The following is a 15,421-nucleotide window of genomic DNA, read 5'->3' as shown; positions in this document are numbered from 1 at the left end:
AACTGTGCAATGACATCCCCAATCCCAGTCCATTTACAAAGCTGGCTGATTTCCAAATGGTCAGGGCGTTGAGCATGGCCCATGGCTGATTTTTGGAAAAGGCAAGTGGCATTTGATTTTTCCATGTTTGCTCAGTTAAGCATGTCTGCCCTTGGCTTGGACCAACTGTGGACTCCCTACCTTCCCTATTTCTGACTCAGCATAACTTCTAGAAATGTCCAAAATCAAATCAGTGGACCAATGCAGCTCAAGTGTATGAAAATCAAAAGAACAGGCCACAAGGCCCACGGGTATGGGAATGGCAGGAATAACATGCCAGCATATTCCAAAGAAGTCTGCTGCCCCACAGAGGAATGGCCCAGAATGTCAGCCAGAGTCAACACAGAGCTCCAGAGGACAGACCTCCATGAACACGTGTGTCCATTCAAAAAGTAAGTTCCAACTCTATGTTCTGGGCCCAAAGGAAGCCACTCTCTACAGGAAACAGCTAGACAAGGACACAATCACAGTATAAGGTACCATAAGCCCCATGAAGGCAGGAGCCACACTGCTCTCGATATTGACCGTCTCCCCGGGACCTTTCGCAGTGCCGAAAGCAATGGCACAAGAGTCTGGTTAGGGAAGCGAGGAGCCTTGAATGCCAATCCAAGGCATTTTACTTGACGTAGCAGACAGGAGAGCGCCTCGGGAGGAGTCTAAGCAGGGAATGGCACAACAGGTCTACGTTTTAGAAAGGAGCCCAGTGGTCACAGTGAGGGTGGAGCCAAGCCATCGGCAGTGACGCTACCGCAACAGTCCAAGCAAAAAAAGGATTAGCAAATACTTAGTCTAAGGTGATAGTAGTAAGAATAGGGAAGTCAGGACAGAAATGCCGTCACAGAAAGTATCTACAGGGCAAGGTCAACGACTGGATGGGGATGGGGGAGGGAGAGGGACGATGAGAACCACTCGGGGAGACCAACTTGAAGCAGGGACAATAAGCAAACAGACAGTTAAGGACGGCGAGCAGGGTTGGGAGGAGAAGGAGAGCTGGGTCAGCTCCAGCGCATATGGCGTGAGCATCGCCAAGATGTCCAGACAGAAAACATCACCTTTAGTGCGTGGACCCAGCCTTCTCTCCCCCGTTTCAGGGTGTCTCTTCTCAGCACAGTAACCACTAGCTACATGTGGCTATTTAAATGTACGTTACTTAGAATTTAATGCAATGAACAATTCAACGCCTCGGTTGCACCAGCTGCATGTCAAAAGCTCGACAGCCACGTACAGCTAGCGGCCATCCTGCTGGACAGAGAACCTCCCCGTCATCACAGAAAGCTCCACTGGACAGCGCTGGGTGACGCGGTTTGCTTGAAACATCCAGCCCGCTTCCTTCTCGGCACGCCTGGCTCGGCAGCCGCCCCCCGAGAGCAGTCCCAGAGATGTGGAAGATGACAGGCTGACCCTGTCCCACCTCACGGAAAGAAGGGCCTTGTCAGGCACCTGCTGGCGGAGACAGCCGGCAGCCCAGGTGAGCCCGGCGGCAGGCACGTACCTTTGCAGGCCCCCGCCGCACCCAGGTGGTAGATGGCTGCCAACACCCGCCAAATGGCCCTCTGCTGGCTCTCCAAAACGCCCAGCGTCTCCATGGCGCCCTGGGGCTGGGCGAAGGCAGCCGCCGCCCTCTGCTTGTCTTCAGGCTGAGAGCAAGGGGAGAGAGCAAGACAAACAGGCCGTCACGGTGGAGGAAATGCAAACTTGCAAGTGGAAGCAGGGCTCGGTCTGGGGGGAATGGGTGGTCATTTTATGACCATGGTCAATTACCCACGATTAAGTTGGGGAGTACTGACACACAGAACTCAGGCTGCTGGGAAAGTTATAAAAATCATGTCTATCTGACTTTGGAAGGCGACATGATTTTTATTCATTCGTGTGTTCATTCAATAGATTTATTGAGGCTCTGCACTGTGCTGGGCTCTGGAGAGACAGAGATGAGCGAAATCCAGAACTTGACTTTGAGGACCTCTCAAGCTAGAAGTAGAAAGAGACGTAAAAACAACTAAGTGCGAAACTGGCTAAGTGGGGACTGTGGGATCTCAGAGGAGGGCCTGGCCGATCAATCCCACTCGAGAGAGTCAAAGAGAATGTCGCAGGAGATGAGACAAGATTGTGATTGAAGTCTGAAAGACAAATAGGCAGAGCTGACCAACTGGATGGAATAGAGGCCTGACGGGCAGAGGGAACAACGGGAACAAAGGACATCTTTGGAGACAACAGGTGCTCAACTGAACATGGACAGAGAAGCAGGTATTTTTGGAGGTGGGGCAGACAGAGGGGGGGAGAGGAAATAAGCACGAGAAGCTGGCCGGTGCCATGGAGGAGGCCTCAAACACAATATTAAAGGGAACAGGCTTAAAACTCCAGCCACGACGGACAGACACGCATCCCTATTTACACTCCTGGACCCGTGGCAGACAACACCAATTGAAGAAGATCCCACAGCAAACCAGCGAGTCCAGATTCTTTTCAGGATGTCCCCCCTTGCAGCCCCACCCAATGATCTGCCTCAGCAACTGAAAGAGACCCTGTCTGCCATCCCCAGGGCACGCAGAGGGAAACTGCCAAAGATTTTTAAGCAGGAGGAAAGAGAAAATAGTATGACCAGATGTTTATGGGTTGTAGGGTGTCACTTTTCCTTTTTCAGATGTATGATCCTAATCATGTTTGTTTTTTTTAATAAATTTATATATTTATCTATTTATTTCTGGCTGCCTTGGGTCTTCGTTGCTGTGCACGGGCCTCCTCTAGTTGTCGCGAGCGGGGGCTACTCTTCGTTGCAGTGCGCGGGCTTCTCATTGCGGTGGCCTCTCTTGTTGCAGAGCACGGGCTCTGGAGCGCAGGCTCAGTAGTTATGGCGCACGGGCTTAGCTGCTCTGCGACATGTGGGATCTTCCTGGACCAGGGCTCGAACCCGTGTCCCCTGCACTGGCAGGCAGATTCTCAACCACTGTGCCACCAGGGAAGTCCCCCCAATTATGTCTGATTGAATATTAAAATTAGTCTGAAACTCCTAACTCCACACACGCCATCTGGTCAAGGAGATGCGACCCAGAAGCCTGCTGGGTTGAGAGGAAGTGAGCTGGGGATGAGAATTCTTCTGTCAATAGTCCTCCAACAGATAATGAGGACCTGATTTGCACTTGGCCTGTTTACAGAGCTTGGGTGATGAACTGTAAGCTGTCAAAGCTGGCAGGTCCTTGAATTTTATGGAGTCCAATGCTTAGAGAGGGGACAACGCTTGCCCAAGGTCACACAGCAAGTTAGTATCAGATACAGGATTAGAATCAGGCTTTCTGACTCCCCGTCCAGGCCACTTGTCCCCTCCACTCAAGCCAATTCTTCTAACTGGGAAAGAAACCTGCAAGGATCATCGACCTATTGGGACAACGTCAATGCATGCAGTGACATTGAGAGATTCGCTGTGGGAACATTTCAATTAATAGCAGAAGCATGTTCCACTGATCCATCATATTTCTCGGGCACCACAGGACCACAAAAACCCTAGCAACGAGGAGCTCAACCTAGCAACTGCAGCTGCTCCGCTGGAGCAAACGGAGGAGAGGAAGGCATCTTACCAACATGCTCTTGGTTATTTATGACATTTCAAAGTAGCAGAGAAAGGACACCAAAAGGACAGTGGCAACACATTTATTATGGCTCCCACTGTCAGCCATGAGCATTTGACTTTAAATTACAGGCAGACCCCATCATCTGCCACTTAGCTCATACGAACAGACGAATTAGAAAACTTCCACTAAAGCTTGTTTGCTGCTTTTTCTCTCCTCCCCGCCTCCCCCGGTCTCTGCTGCAACAGAAGACACGGAGGGATGAATATATATGCTTCTGATCTAAAGCAATTAGAATCACGAGGATGTTTACAGTTCCCTAAACTTCTAGGGAGCCAGACACCTCTGCATAATGCCCTGACAAAAGCCAGTCCTTGCCTCAAAATCACGAAAATAGACATCAGATCAGTGGGATAAATCAACTCACGGCCGAAATGTCTACCAAGAGGAGAATGGATAAACAGTGGGTGGTCCAGCCAGGGCACAGTGATGGGGTACCACGCAGCAATGAAAAAGATCACGTCACTGATCATGCAAGCACATGTATGAACCCCACAGATTCCACGTGAGACAGAGGAGCCCTGTACAAAAGACCACGCACTGTGGATTCTGGTTACATGAAGTCCAGATGTGGGCAAAACTCCCCTATGGGAAGAGAAGTTAGGATGATGACTCAGGCGGGAGGGATGCCTCTGATGGGGTGGGGACTCAAGGGAGCCTCTACTGGAATGAGGAATGTTCTAGATGTTGAGCTGGTGTGGGGCTGCAGGTGCGTGTGAGAATATAATCATCACTGAGTTGTACACTTAAAATTAGTGCTTTCGTAAACATCTGACTGTATGTCTCAACTGAATTGAAAAAAAGAAAGTGAAAAAGTAAAAGCTGACTCAGAAGATACCCAGGCTTCGTCTGATGCAATTAAAGACGCAAGGTTAACCCAAGATGGCAGGTAATTTAGTGCAAAAAATAAAATCCAAAATGTTCTCTCCACATTCAACCGGGCTGCATTTAGGGCACCCAGGAGATTCCGACAATGCAGAGAGAGGCCAGGTTTGGATTTGGAGGCAGACAGAACTGCGTGTTCTCTCGGCTCTGCGTCCCTGCGGTGTGACTGCACAAATCTCTTGCCCTTCCGCTGGAGGCTCAGTTTCCACCACTGTAGAATGAAAATAACAGCCAAACCTCCTCCCAGGCCACTGTGAGGATTAAATGAGTCGAAGTGCGTAAAGCACCAGCACAGTGCCCGGCACACAGTGGCACTCAATTAATGCTGGGCTCGACCCCATGCCTCTGCCCAGGCTGTCAGGCCTTCCAGGGACACCTTCCCTGCTGCTGCACAGCAGTCCCTGGCAAGTGAATCAGGCGTGGCCCGTCCTTGAGGGTCTCCCTGTCCAATAAGGGGGACAGATGTGCAGACAGACACTGACAGCACAGGGTGAGTGCTGGGCCTGGGGGGCTCCGGGGAGCTGTAAGGAGCCGACTTCTGGGAAGAAGCACTGAATGAAGCCACCAGCACGAGCAGGAGAAGCAGGTGCTGGGCGGGCAGGCAGGCAGCGTCTCCTAGCAGAAGGGCGCGGGGCTGGAAGGCATGGTGCGTTAGGTGCCAAGCCCCCTGAGGGGGCGCGTGCAGGCCTCTCTCACAGGGTGCAGGGCCGCAGGGAGCCACGGTCTGCAGCTGGGCGCTGCTCTCCGGTGGAGGGCGCGGCACCGGGGGCCTCCCTGGCCGAGGGAACCGGCCGCTGGAGTTCTGCCCCTGGTTATAAGCACAGTCCGGGCCTGGGGTCGCACTCTGCTTCACGGGGATGTTAACCACACCTCCTCCTCCAGGGCCAGGGTGGGCGCCCCTGTGTCTCTACAACCAACCAACCAACCAACCCAGGCCTGGAAGGATTCCCACGGTTCCAGCCCCTGGATCTGGACCCGGATCTGGGAGGGAAATGCAGAACACTGACTCTATTCATTTGCAAAAGAAACGTGGGTGCCTGCACAGGTGGGTGAACTTGACGGAGACCACGGGGAGGGCAGGACAGGTGTCCAGCCAGAGCCAAGGGCTCCCTTTACCTCAACACTGACGGGTCCACGTTCTCTCTGGGCACTGCAAGTCCATTTAAGGAGGGAGAAGAGAAGGGTTAACTGAGCACCTACAATGCTGCACTAGGTGCTTTTACCTTGTAAGGCAGCTGTGAGTCTCTCCAATTGTCAGAGGAGAAACTGAGGCTCAGAGAGGTTAAGGCACTTGTCCAAGGCCACGCAGCTGGGGAGGGACGGAGCCACTATACGCCAGATTCTCTACTGAGCGCCCACCCTAGGGGCAGACCGAGGGTCAGGGCGTTGCTCCACCCACTCCACAGGGGGAGGAACTGAAGCTGAGAGAGGAGAAGTGACCCAAGGCTGCACACTGGGGCACATCCCAGAGCACGCGGTCTGCAGCCAGGGCACAGACCTGAGATGACAGCGAGGGGCGAACAAGAGAGACAATGTGGAGTCAGGCCAACCTGGATGCCCTGCTTCTGCCACTTCAAAGCTGTGTGCCCTTAAGCAAGTAGTTTCATCTCTCTGAGTCTGATTACTCCTCCCAACCAACACATGTGATAATAATCCCTTCTGTCAAAGGGTCCTTAGGAGAATCAAGTAAGAGAAAGCTCCTGGCAGAGCCCCTGGCAGGAGGGCCTGATCCCCCATCCTTCTGTCTGGAGCCCATTCCTCCACAGTTGATGCCTGGGTCATAAAAAATAAATGTGCCTCGGGCCAAAGCCTGGCTGCTGCCAGCCAGAAGCAAACGGCTGGGAGGCAAGGATTATTGTTATTATTATGACCACTGCTGCTGGTACTTTTTTAAAACATCAGCCTAGGTTGAGGAAAAATAAATTATAGAGGAGAAGATAATATGAAAGCTTTGTGATTTCAAATGTGTCCTGGTGCCCTAAGAGATCTCAAATAAGTTCCATTTAAAGCTGAAACGTGGGGCTTCCCTGGTGGCGCAGTGGTTAAGGGTCTGCCTGCCAATGCAGGGGACACAGGTTCGAGCCCTGGTCCGGGAAGGGAAGATCCCACGTGCCACAGAGCAACTAAGCCCGTGCGCCACAACTGCTGAGTCTGCGCCCTAGAGCCCGTGCTCCGCAACAAGAGAAGCCACCGCAGTGAGAAGCCCGCGCACTGCAATGAAGACCCAATGCAGCCAAAAATAAAATAAATAAATTTTATAAATAAGTAAGTAAGTAAAAGCTGAAATGTGGCAGGCAGGGAGGACGCAGCGCAGGGACAAGGAGGGGAAGCTGGCCATCAGCGAGCGAAGGTGGCCACGGAGGGCCAGCACCACCCCGAGGGCCGGCTTCCCCACAACCTGGCCCCGCCGCTCCAGCTGACAGCCCCCCGGGCCCACACCCTCACCCTGTGCTCTGCAACCACTGCACTGCTGGCTCTCCCCCGCCGTTGCCTCTGCGTCGGGAGCTCGGTGCAGCAGGAAGGCTGGCCTCACTGCACCTGCCTAACTTCTCTCACAGTCCAAGACCAGCTTGTACTCACCGCCTCCAGGTAGCCCTCTCTGATACAACTTCAAGCCTCCAGGCCTGCCCATGTAATATCTGGGACACATTTCAGTTAAAAAAAAGTATTCGATGTTTATGTGAAACTCGAATTTAACCGGGCATCGTGTATTTTTTCCAGTTTTACTGAATTATAATTGACAAATAAAAATTGTATATTTTTAGGTGTACAATGTGAGGATTTGATATACATAAACATTGTAAACTGACTACTGCAATGAAGTTCCTTAATACACCCATCACCTCACATAGTTACCGTTTCTTGGTGTGTGGTAAGAACACATAAGTTCTACTCTCCCAAGATATTTCAAATGTACAGTAAGTCCAGTATTATTAACTATAGTCACCATGCTGTTAGATCAGTTACAAGATGAATATGGCCTAGGTATCCCATATTTTTATTTGCTGACTCTGGCGACTTCGGGGGCTTGTACTTAGCAACTCTCATTCTTGGGGTGATTTCCTGACCACCAAATTCCTTCACTGAGTCAGTACCTGATGGCCCAATCCCAGAAAACTAGCCCAGGCTTCTATCAAAGACCGATGAATTTCCAGCTTGTATTTTTGCTCTTAGAGAGCAAAGAAAACACTCTCCATACCTGCCAGGTAGCAGGGTGAGAACAAAGAAATACCCTACCAGTTCCCACAGATCAACTGGTCTAAAAAAACAACCCCCAGAAACACACAAAAAAAGAAAGCCACTTCAAGCACCTCCTCGATTGGGTTCACACTGTGCCCCATTCCTGTATGCAGACTGTGGACAAACAGGTCAGGCTGGGATGCTCACGAGGGCCTGGCTTGAGCCCTTCTCCTCATCAAAACCAAGAAAACAAACAACAACGCTCTTGCTGATTCAAATGGATACATGTGGCCCAACCTCATTAAAGAAAACCCAGCACTGGGATAACCTCGCATCCCCTGCCGTGCTGGGGCCAGTCTGGGCTCCTAGCGCCGCGGAAACCAGGGGGAGAAGAGGCATGAAAGAAGAACATACTGCAAGTCCCCCCCGTGGAGGGGGGTGTCAGGCAGGTGAAGCTGGGGGAGCCGCATCACCCCACTCCATCCCACTCCACTCACTGTCGAAACAGACTCACCTACAGTGGTTCTCAAAGCGGGGTCCCTGGACCCACAGCTTCGCCATCAACTGGGGACTTGTGAGAAATGCAGATTCTCAGGCCCTAGCCCAGACCTACTTAATCAGTAACTCTGTGGATAGTACCCAGCAGAGAGAGAGAGTGTGAGACAGCCTTACTGAGGTGTAACTGGCAAAAATAAACCACTCATCTTTAACAAGTACACTGTGATAAGCTTGACATATACACCCATGAAAGCCTCGGCACTCAAGACAATGCACACATCCATCACCCGCAAAAATTCCCTTTCATAATCCTCTCTCCCCTCCTCCTGCAACCAAAACCCCAGGCAACCATGACCTGTTTGCTGTCACAGCAGATTCGTTTGCATTTTCTAGAGTTTCAAATACATGGGATTATATGGTTGTACTCTTTCATCTGAGATTTCTCAACTCAGCACAATTACTTTGAGAGCCATCATGTTCTTGGATGTATCAGCAGTTCATTGTTATTACTGAGTAGTATCCTACCTTTACGGTTTTCTACAATGAATTCATCCATTAACCTGTTAATAGACATTTTGGGTAGTTTCTAGGTTTTGGCTAGTGCACATAAAACTGCTAATGAACTTTCATGTAAAATAAATTTTGCACGGATGTACACTTCCATCCTCCTGCATAAATACCTAGGAGTAGACTAGCGTGCCACGTGGGAGGTGTATGTTTAACTTTGTAAGAGCCCGTTTTCCGAGATGGTGCACTATTTTCCACTCCCACCAGCAGGGTATGAGAGGCTCCAGTTACCCCAGATTCTCACCAGCATTGGTACGATCAATCTTTTCAAGTGTAGACACTCTAGTAATTGTGTAGTAGTTATTTCATCATGGTTCGAGTTTCAGTTTCTTTAATGACTAAGGATGTTTAATATACTTTCACATGCCATCTAAGTATCTTCTCTGGGGAAGTCTATGTTGAAATCTTTGGCCCATCTTTTCTGTTGGGTTATTTATGAGTTCTGAGAGTCATTTATAAATTCTGGATTCAAAGACTTTTTCAGATACGTGATTTGCAAGTATTTTCTCCCAGTCTGTGGCTTGTATTTTCATATTAACAGTGACACTCAAAGAGCAGAAGTTCTTAATTTCAACAAAGTGCAATTCATCAATTTGTTCTCTCATGGACTGTGCTTTTGGGGTCATATCTATGAAGCCTTTGCCCGATCCAAAGTTACAGAAATTTTCCTCCTGTTTTCTTCTGGAAATTTTATGATTTTAAGTCTTACATTAGGGTCTATGATCCATTTTTTTTTGGTCGATTTTTGTACATGGTGTGAATTTGTGGACTGAAATTCTTTTTTTTTTTTTGCATGACGATACCAAATTATTCCAGCGCCATTTGTTTCCCTGACACGTATGTTTGGAAAAGGGCTTCAGAGTAGAAATGATTCACTCCCCTCTGCCTGGTAAGCTCCTACTCATCCTTCAAAACCCAGGTCAGATGTCCCCTTGGCTAAGAAGCCTTCCCTGACTGAGGCCAAGTAGCTTTCATCTATCCTCTGGTGTACAGAATGTTGTACAAACTCTGCCATTTTTCTTATCCCACACGATTGCATTAATTCCCAAGTCTTTCTCTCTTGATAGGGTGAAAATTCAGGGATGAGGACCATAATCCCAGCACTCAGCACAGGCCTAGCACAGTGGGTGATGGTAGGAGTGGGGTTGGGGGTGGGTGACTCAAAACAATTTTTAAAATATAAAAAAAAAAATAAAAGAATAAACAAGTGAACAATGTGCTTTTTTAAACAACCGAATACCATCTCTCAAGGCCCTACTCACAGGCCCCATCTTCCAGGAAGCCACATTAATCATCAACAATATTTCCTAAGAAAACTGCCACTGACTGATGTAATCCAAGACCAGTGCTAGCTGCTTTCTGCACATTGTTTCATTTAATCCTGACAACAGGTCCATGAGGCAGATACCGCTAGCTACTGTTGTTATTTTACCGAGGAGGACACAGACCTTCAGAGAGGCTAGGGTCCATGCCGGAGGTCACATATCCAGTAAGTGTCAGAGCCAGGGTTTGAACCCAGACAGCCTGTCCCAGAGACTGCGCCCTTACCTCTACACAAACCACCTCCTGGTTCCCTTTATTACCACAAGACTCATTTCCCTGACAAGCCCAGGCCCCATAAAGGCAACCCTGCCTCCCCCACGTGACCAGCCCTTGCCAACTACTCACCCCAGTGGCAGAGGGACGAGCCACACAGGGGACCCTCCCATCTTGGCCATGGGGACACAGACACCCACTCACACCCAGAAGGACCTCCTCTTTACCTTAGGCCACACGCCCATGCTGAAGGAGCTGCTGTCTGCCAGCTGGTGCAGGTACAGTTGTGTCCTGGAAACAGAGAAGGGACCAGAAGTAAGGGAGGACCCACCCACACCAGTGGCCTGGCAGGGCAGGTGGGCATCATGGCACGGGGCTCCACACAGTGCCCCAGGTGGCCCCGGGGTCTGCCTCAGGCCCTGGCCCTGCCTCCTGAATATTCCTCACTTGCTGCCCTCGATGGGCCCTTCTTAAGTGAAGGCCTTCCAGAAGCTTCCTTACTCCTCAGTTACCCTGCTCTGAAAACTGGGAGTTTCCTCTCTAATCTGCCCTCTCTCCAAAGGGTAAGGTGCCCCTCTGGCCTTAGCCAGGAGGCTCAGGACAGGTTGGGCCTGCCCTTCAGACGGGGGTGGAAGGCAGGAGACAAATGATGGGGGACGCAGAGGCAAATTGAAAATTATCACCCCTCGCCTGGGGTGAGCACTCCCTGGAGCTTCACTAGATAGAACCTTACTCATTCGTTCAACAGATGAGGAAACCAAGGCTAGAGACAGGGAGCCACATGTCCAAGAATTCCCAGGAGTCAGCGAGGGGCAGAGATGACTCCCTGGGCCACCTCCCCCAGAAGGCCCTCCCAGATGAGTCTTCTGGCTTCTCTGCTGTTCCACCTGGTGCCTCCTCGCCCTGAGCTACCTCAGGTGCACCCAAGGCTCTCACAGAGTTTAGGAGCTTCTGGAAGATTTGGGGTCTGCTGTTCCTTGCCCACCTCCCACACTGCTGTCAGAACCTGTACCAAAATGTCACCGTCACAGCAGACATCCACCACCACCCCCCAGCGAGTATGAAGAGTCATAAGTGAATTATCTCACTTAATCCTGTAAGGTCAGTCAAGGTACTATTTCCACTTTACAGAGGAAGAAACGGAGGTTCAGAGCAGGTGACACCTGGCCAGGTTCACCCAGCCCAGGAGCAGTACCAGGCAGCAGGAATCAGAGGCCAGATTCCTAACCACTGGGATCCACTGCCTCTCACCTCTGGGCAGAGGCAGGGCTGGGGCCCTGGAGAGCGGAGGCCCTTTGTCTCACTGTCCTCGGCCGTCCCTGCTCAGCCCAGTCGCTCACCTGAGATCCAGGTCCAATCTGGCTAGCATCTGGGAGAAAACCTCGAAATTGCCTTCTTCCAGCTGCCGGGCCACGTGGCTCTTCTCCAACAGCATCGTCTGCCAGGGGAGAGGACAGGCACCGGTCAGCACGAGGCCCCGCTAGGCTGCCCGCACACCCCCACCAACCCCCAGGCCCACTCTTCGAGGCAGCACCTCAGGCCCCAACTTGGCTGGACGCCTCCAAATCAAAACGTGCCAGGCCTTTGTCTCACTGATTCAGAGTCCACGCCGGCAATCAACGAATGCAACGGGCTCATTCCGATGAAGGAATCCAAGGGTACTAACAATTAACCCAGAGCCGCTCTCCAGCACACTCTTACGCAACCGAAGCCCTTAATAACTTGACCCACATGGTGATGCACGGTAGACTTTCAGGGCCGGGACAGAAAGGGATTTATCGTGCACCAGCGAGTCTGGGTATTCTCCTAGCTCCACATACAAACAACCCTTCTAATAACCTAATCCTGTTTTCTGTTCAAACAGAATGTTTGCGGGGGGAAGGGGAGGAGCCGGGTGATTTCAGAGAGAGGAACAAACAGGCCATGTGCCTGTCACACACGGGCTGCCGCAGAAGGCCAGTGAGCGCCTGTTTAATTTCAGCTTCCGCTTTTAAGACCCAGCTAATGAGCGGCTGAATTATGTATCTACTCATGAATATTTCATCCCTGTGATACTCCGAGGCACAGACGAGCCGCCGTGCTCGGGGAGGAGATGTCTGGGCACTGAGCGAGGTGGGGAGGAGCTGGCCTTGGCCTGGGGAGCGATGACCATTTAGACACATTCCAGGGTCCCAGCTGGAGGCGTGGGCCCTGCTGAGGGGGGCTGAGGCTACTGCAGCCCCAAAGAGCCCCCTCTCCCTCCCACCCAGAGGCCTCACCTGGAGCTGGGCGGCCGTGACTCGGCCTGTGGCGTTGAAGTCCAGTGACATCACCATGGAGAACCGGGTGGCACGGCGGCTGTGGCCGGTGAACACGGAGCCAAAGGCCCGGAGGACAGTGAAGGTGGCTCGAATCTTCTCCACTGGTGGGGCACAGACAGGACATCACCCGTGGCCCGGGTGCTGCCACCCCCACCTCTCACAGGACCCCGTTCTGGTCCCAGGCCCCAGCAGGGCCCCCTCCACTCCCCCAACTCAGCTCTAAGCCACACCTCTTCCGCTGCTGGGCTGGCCCTGTGCTGCAAGCAGGGGCGCGGGGGGAGCAAGAGTGAGCCCAGAAGGGGAGATACACACACCTAGGATTGGTAGGATCTGAGTGACAAGGGCTGCCCTAGGGCCTCCTGGGCCTGGTGGAGTCTAGGAGGAGGGCAGGGCATTCACATTCTTGGACCTGCTCTCGGGGAACGCCCATCACAGCCAGCTCAAAAAGCCCTGCAGTCCCAGGCTTTTTAACATAACTATTTAACGAGCACCCACTATGTGCTAGGCACCTGGATACAGCCTAGCCTGACTCCCACTCCCCCAACACACACTTTCAGCAGAACTACATTCTGGGAGGGCCTCTCCTTGCTGTATCCCCAGCTCCTAACAGGGCTCTAACCTGGGCCAGGGGCAGAACAGGTCATCAATAAAGCATTGGAATAACCCCAGTAGAGAAGCAGGATAGTACAATGGTTAAACAAGCTTGAATATGGCCTCTCCCCATGGTTAGTCACCTGATTTGGAGCGAATAAATTAACCTCCCTGTGCCTCAGATACCCCATCTATAAGATGGGGGTAATAATAGTACTTACTTACCTCATGTGGTTGCCACAAAGACTAAAAGATTTAATAATGGAAAGTGCTCAGAACATGCTCCAAATGTGGTGGTGTTAGTATTGTTTGTTATTATTAGAAAAGCAATACTGCCTGGGCCATATATTCTCAGCAGGGGGAATACTGCCCCCAAGAGGGCAAAAACTGATTCTTGAGGATGGGGGCAGTTTTCCTTTCTTAGGTATAGAATAGAGCACAGATACATATATATATATGTCTGTGTGTGTCTGTATATATATACACACATACACACACACTGCATAAGCAAATATATGGTGAATCTATGGCATTAACTTTTCATGGTGGGAGACGATTAGGAGAAAGAACAACTAAAAAGGCTCCTCAGAGGGGCAACAATACACTGAGAACACTGGCCCAGCGGTAACAGCTCTGGAGCCAAACTGTCCGTGTTTGAATCTCGGTGCCAGGATGTATGAGCTGTGTGGCCTTGGGCAAGCTGGTTAACCTCCCTGCGCTTTAATGGCCTCATCTATAAAATTCAAATAATAATAATGTCTACCTTACAGGGATGTTTTAAATAATAAATAAGTTAACCTGCTTGGAATAGAGCCGGGCGCGTAAGTCCTCAGCAAGCATTTACCACGATCACCATCAATATTGTAATTATTATCACCAATTGACACTATTTTTTTATTGAAGTATAGTTGATTTACAATGTTGACACTCTTCCTTTAATGCCCAGCTCAAACATCACTTCCTCAAGGAAGCCCCCGGCCCCTTCTCTGTGCTCCCTCCGCCTTTCCCCTCCCCAGCTCGGCCAGCAAGCGGTGCAGAGCATTCGAGTCTGGCACAGATGCGCAGCTGAGTCTCCCTTCCGGCTGTCAGTGCCTCCTTGTCTTTGTTTTTACTTATCGGGTCCTCTGCACAGTCCAGTGGGCTGTGTGCTGCACAAGGACACCACACCTAAGGGCACAGCATTTATATCAGATAGCCATAGGCCTGTATACTTATTAGGATGATGGCCCAGAACGCGGTGGTCAAGTGTTTGGTTCTAACAATGTCAATGTGTGACGACTGTTCCACATGTGGCAGTGAATGTCTTAGGTAAGGAGTACGTGTTTCTAATTCACACAAAAGTACCCAACAGACTAGGGGTGGCCCTGCCCAGAAGCCAGCACAGGGTCTGCACACAGCTAGGTGCTCAGTGAACGCTAGCTGAGCAGACAGAAGAAAGAGCCGCCCAGCACCCCCTCCGACTCTCCCTTCCCTTCCCCCACGCCACCGCCCCCACCACGTCCCAGCTGCACGTCACCTGGAGACCACTGTACCTGAGACCCTGCCATCCACACTGCCTGCCATCCCCACCAGGTGCTCCAGGACCTGCTCGCAGCAGGTGGTCTTGCCAGCACCGCTCCGGCCCAGGGCCACGATGCTCTGGTCCCTCTGCTGGCTCAGCAGAGCCCAGTACGCCCGCTGGGCCAGGGAGCCAACGTGGGCGGGTAGGCCATCCCGGCAGCTCCTGGGCACCTGCAGGAAGATCGCCGGCATCAGCCTTCCCACCCAGCCGGGGCCCAGGGAGCACTCCACAACGCTCCAACCCGGCCTCAAGCCCAGATCCACGTCCCTGCCTCCCATCCTACTCCAGCCTTGTCAGAGACGTCGTGCATTTTTCTGGGGAGAGCCCAGCCTGGAGATCTAGTCCTGCCACTGGCTCGCTGTGAGTCCTTGGGCAGCCTTGGACCCTGCTCTGAGCCTGGCCTCTTCTTCAGCCAATGAGAGGCTTGAACTAGAGCTGCATTAGCTCATGGGGCTCATCTCACTTGCTACACAAAGGACCGGATCGTACCTGTCTGAAATGAAGCAGGTGGATAAAATGGCTCAATTGATTAGTGACGTCTGCCATGGAAACAGAATGGGGCATGGGGGAATTGGCGGTACGTGTGCTATGTATTTGCTATAACAGATTTAGATACCGGAAGCCCCTTTGACTTCATTCAT

General features: G+C 51.5%; 1 protein-coding gene across 1 annotated transcript in view; it reads right to left on the bottom strand.

Annotated features, from left to right (window-relative positions):
- Positions 1-14,971, bottom strand: part of LOC309639624 (unconventional myosin-XVIIIb-like) — a gene marked incomplete at its 5' end in the record, with an annotated part of 49,751 nt that extends 34,780 nt beyond the window's left edge. Inside the window, 5 exons of the mRNA XM_082417030.1 lie at positions 1,532-1,676; positions 10,556-10,619; positions 11,669-11,766; positions 12,587-12,729; positions 14,752-14,971. Coding sequence (XP_082273156.1) covers positions 1,532-1,676; positions 10,556-10,619; positions 11,669-11,766; positions 12,587-12,729; positions 14,752-14,971 — 670 coding nt within the window. The remainder of the gene's footprint in view (positions 1-1,531; positions 1,677-10,555; positions 10,620-11,668; positions 11,767-12,586; positions 12,730-14,751) is intronic.
- Between the last annotated feature and the right edge of the window lie 450 nt (positions 14,972-15,421).

The sequence above is a fragment of the Balaenoptera physalus genome (assembly GCF_965194825.1).
Source record: "Balaenoptera physalus genome assembly, chromosome: 12".
NCBI classification, from domain to species: Eukaryota; Metazoa; Chordata; class Mammalia; order Artiodactyla; family Balaenopteridae; genus Balaenoptera; species Balaenoptera physalus.
The sequence above is the reverse complement of the archived record's forward strand: the minus strand, read 5'-3'. Positions and strand labels throughout refer to the sequence as shown.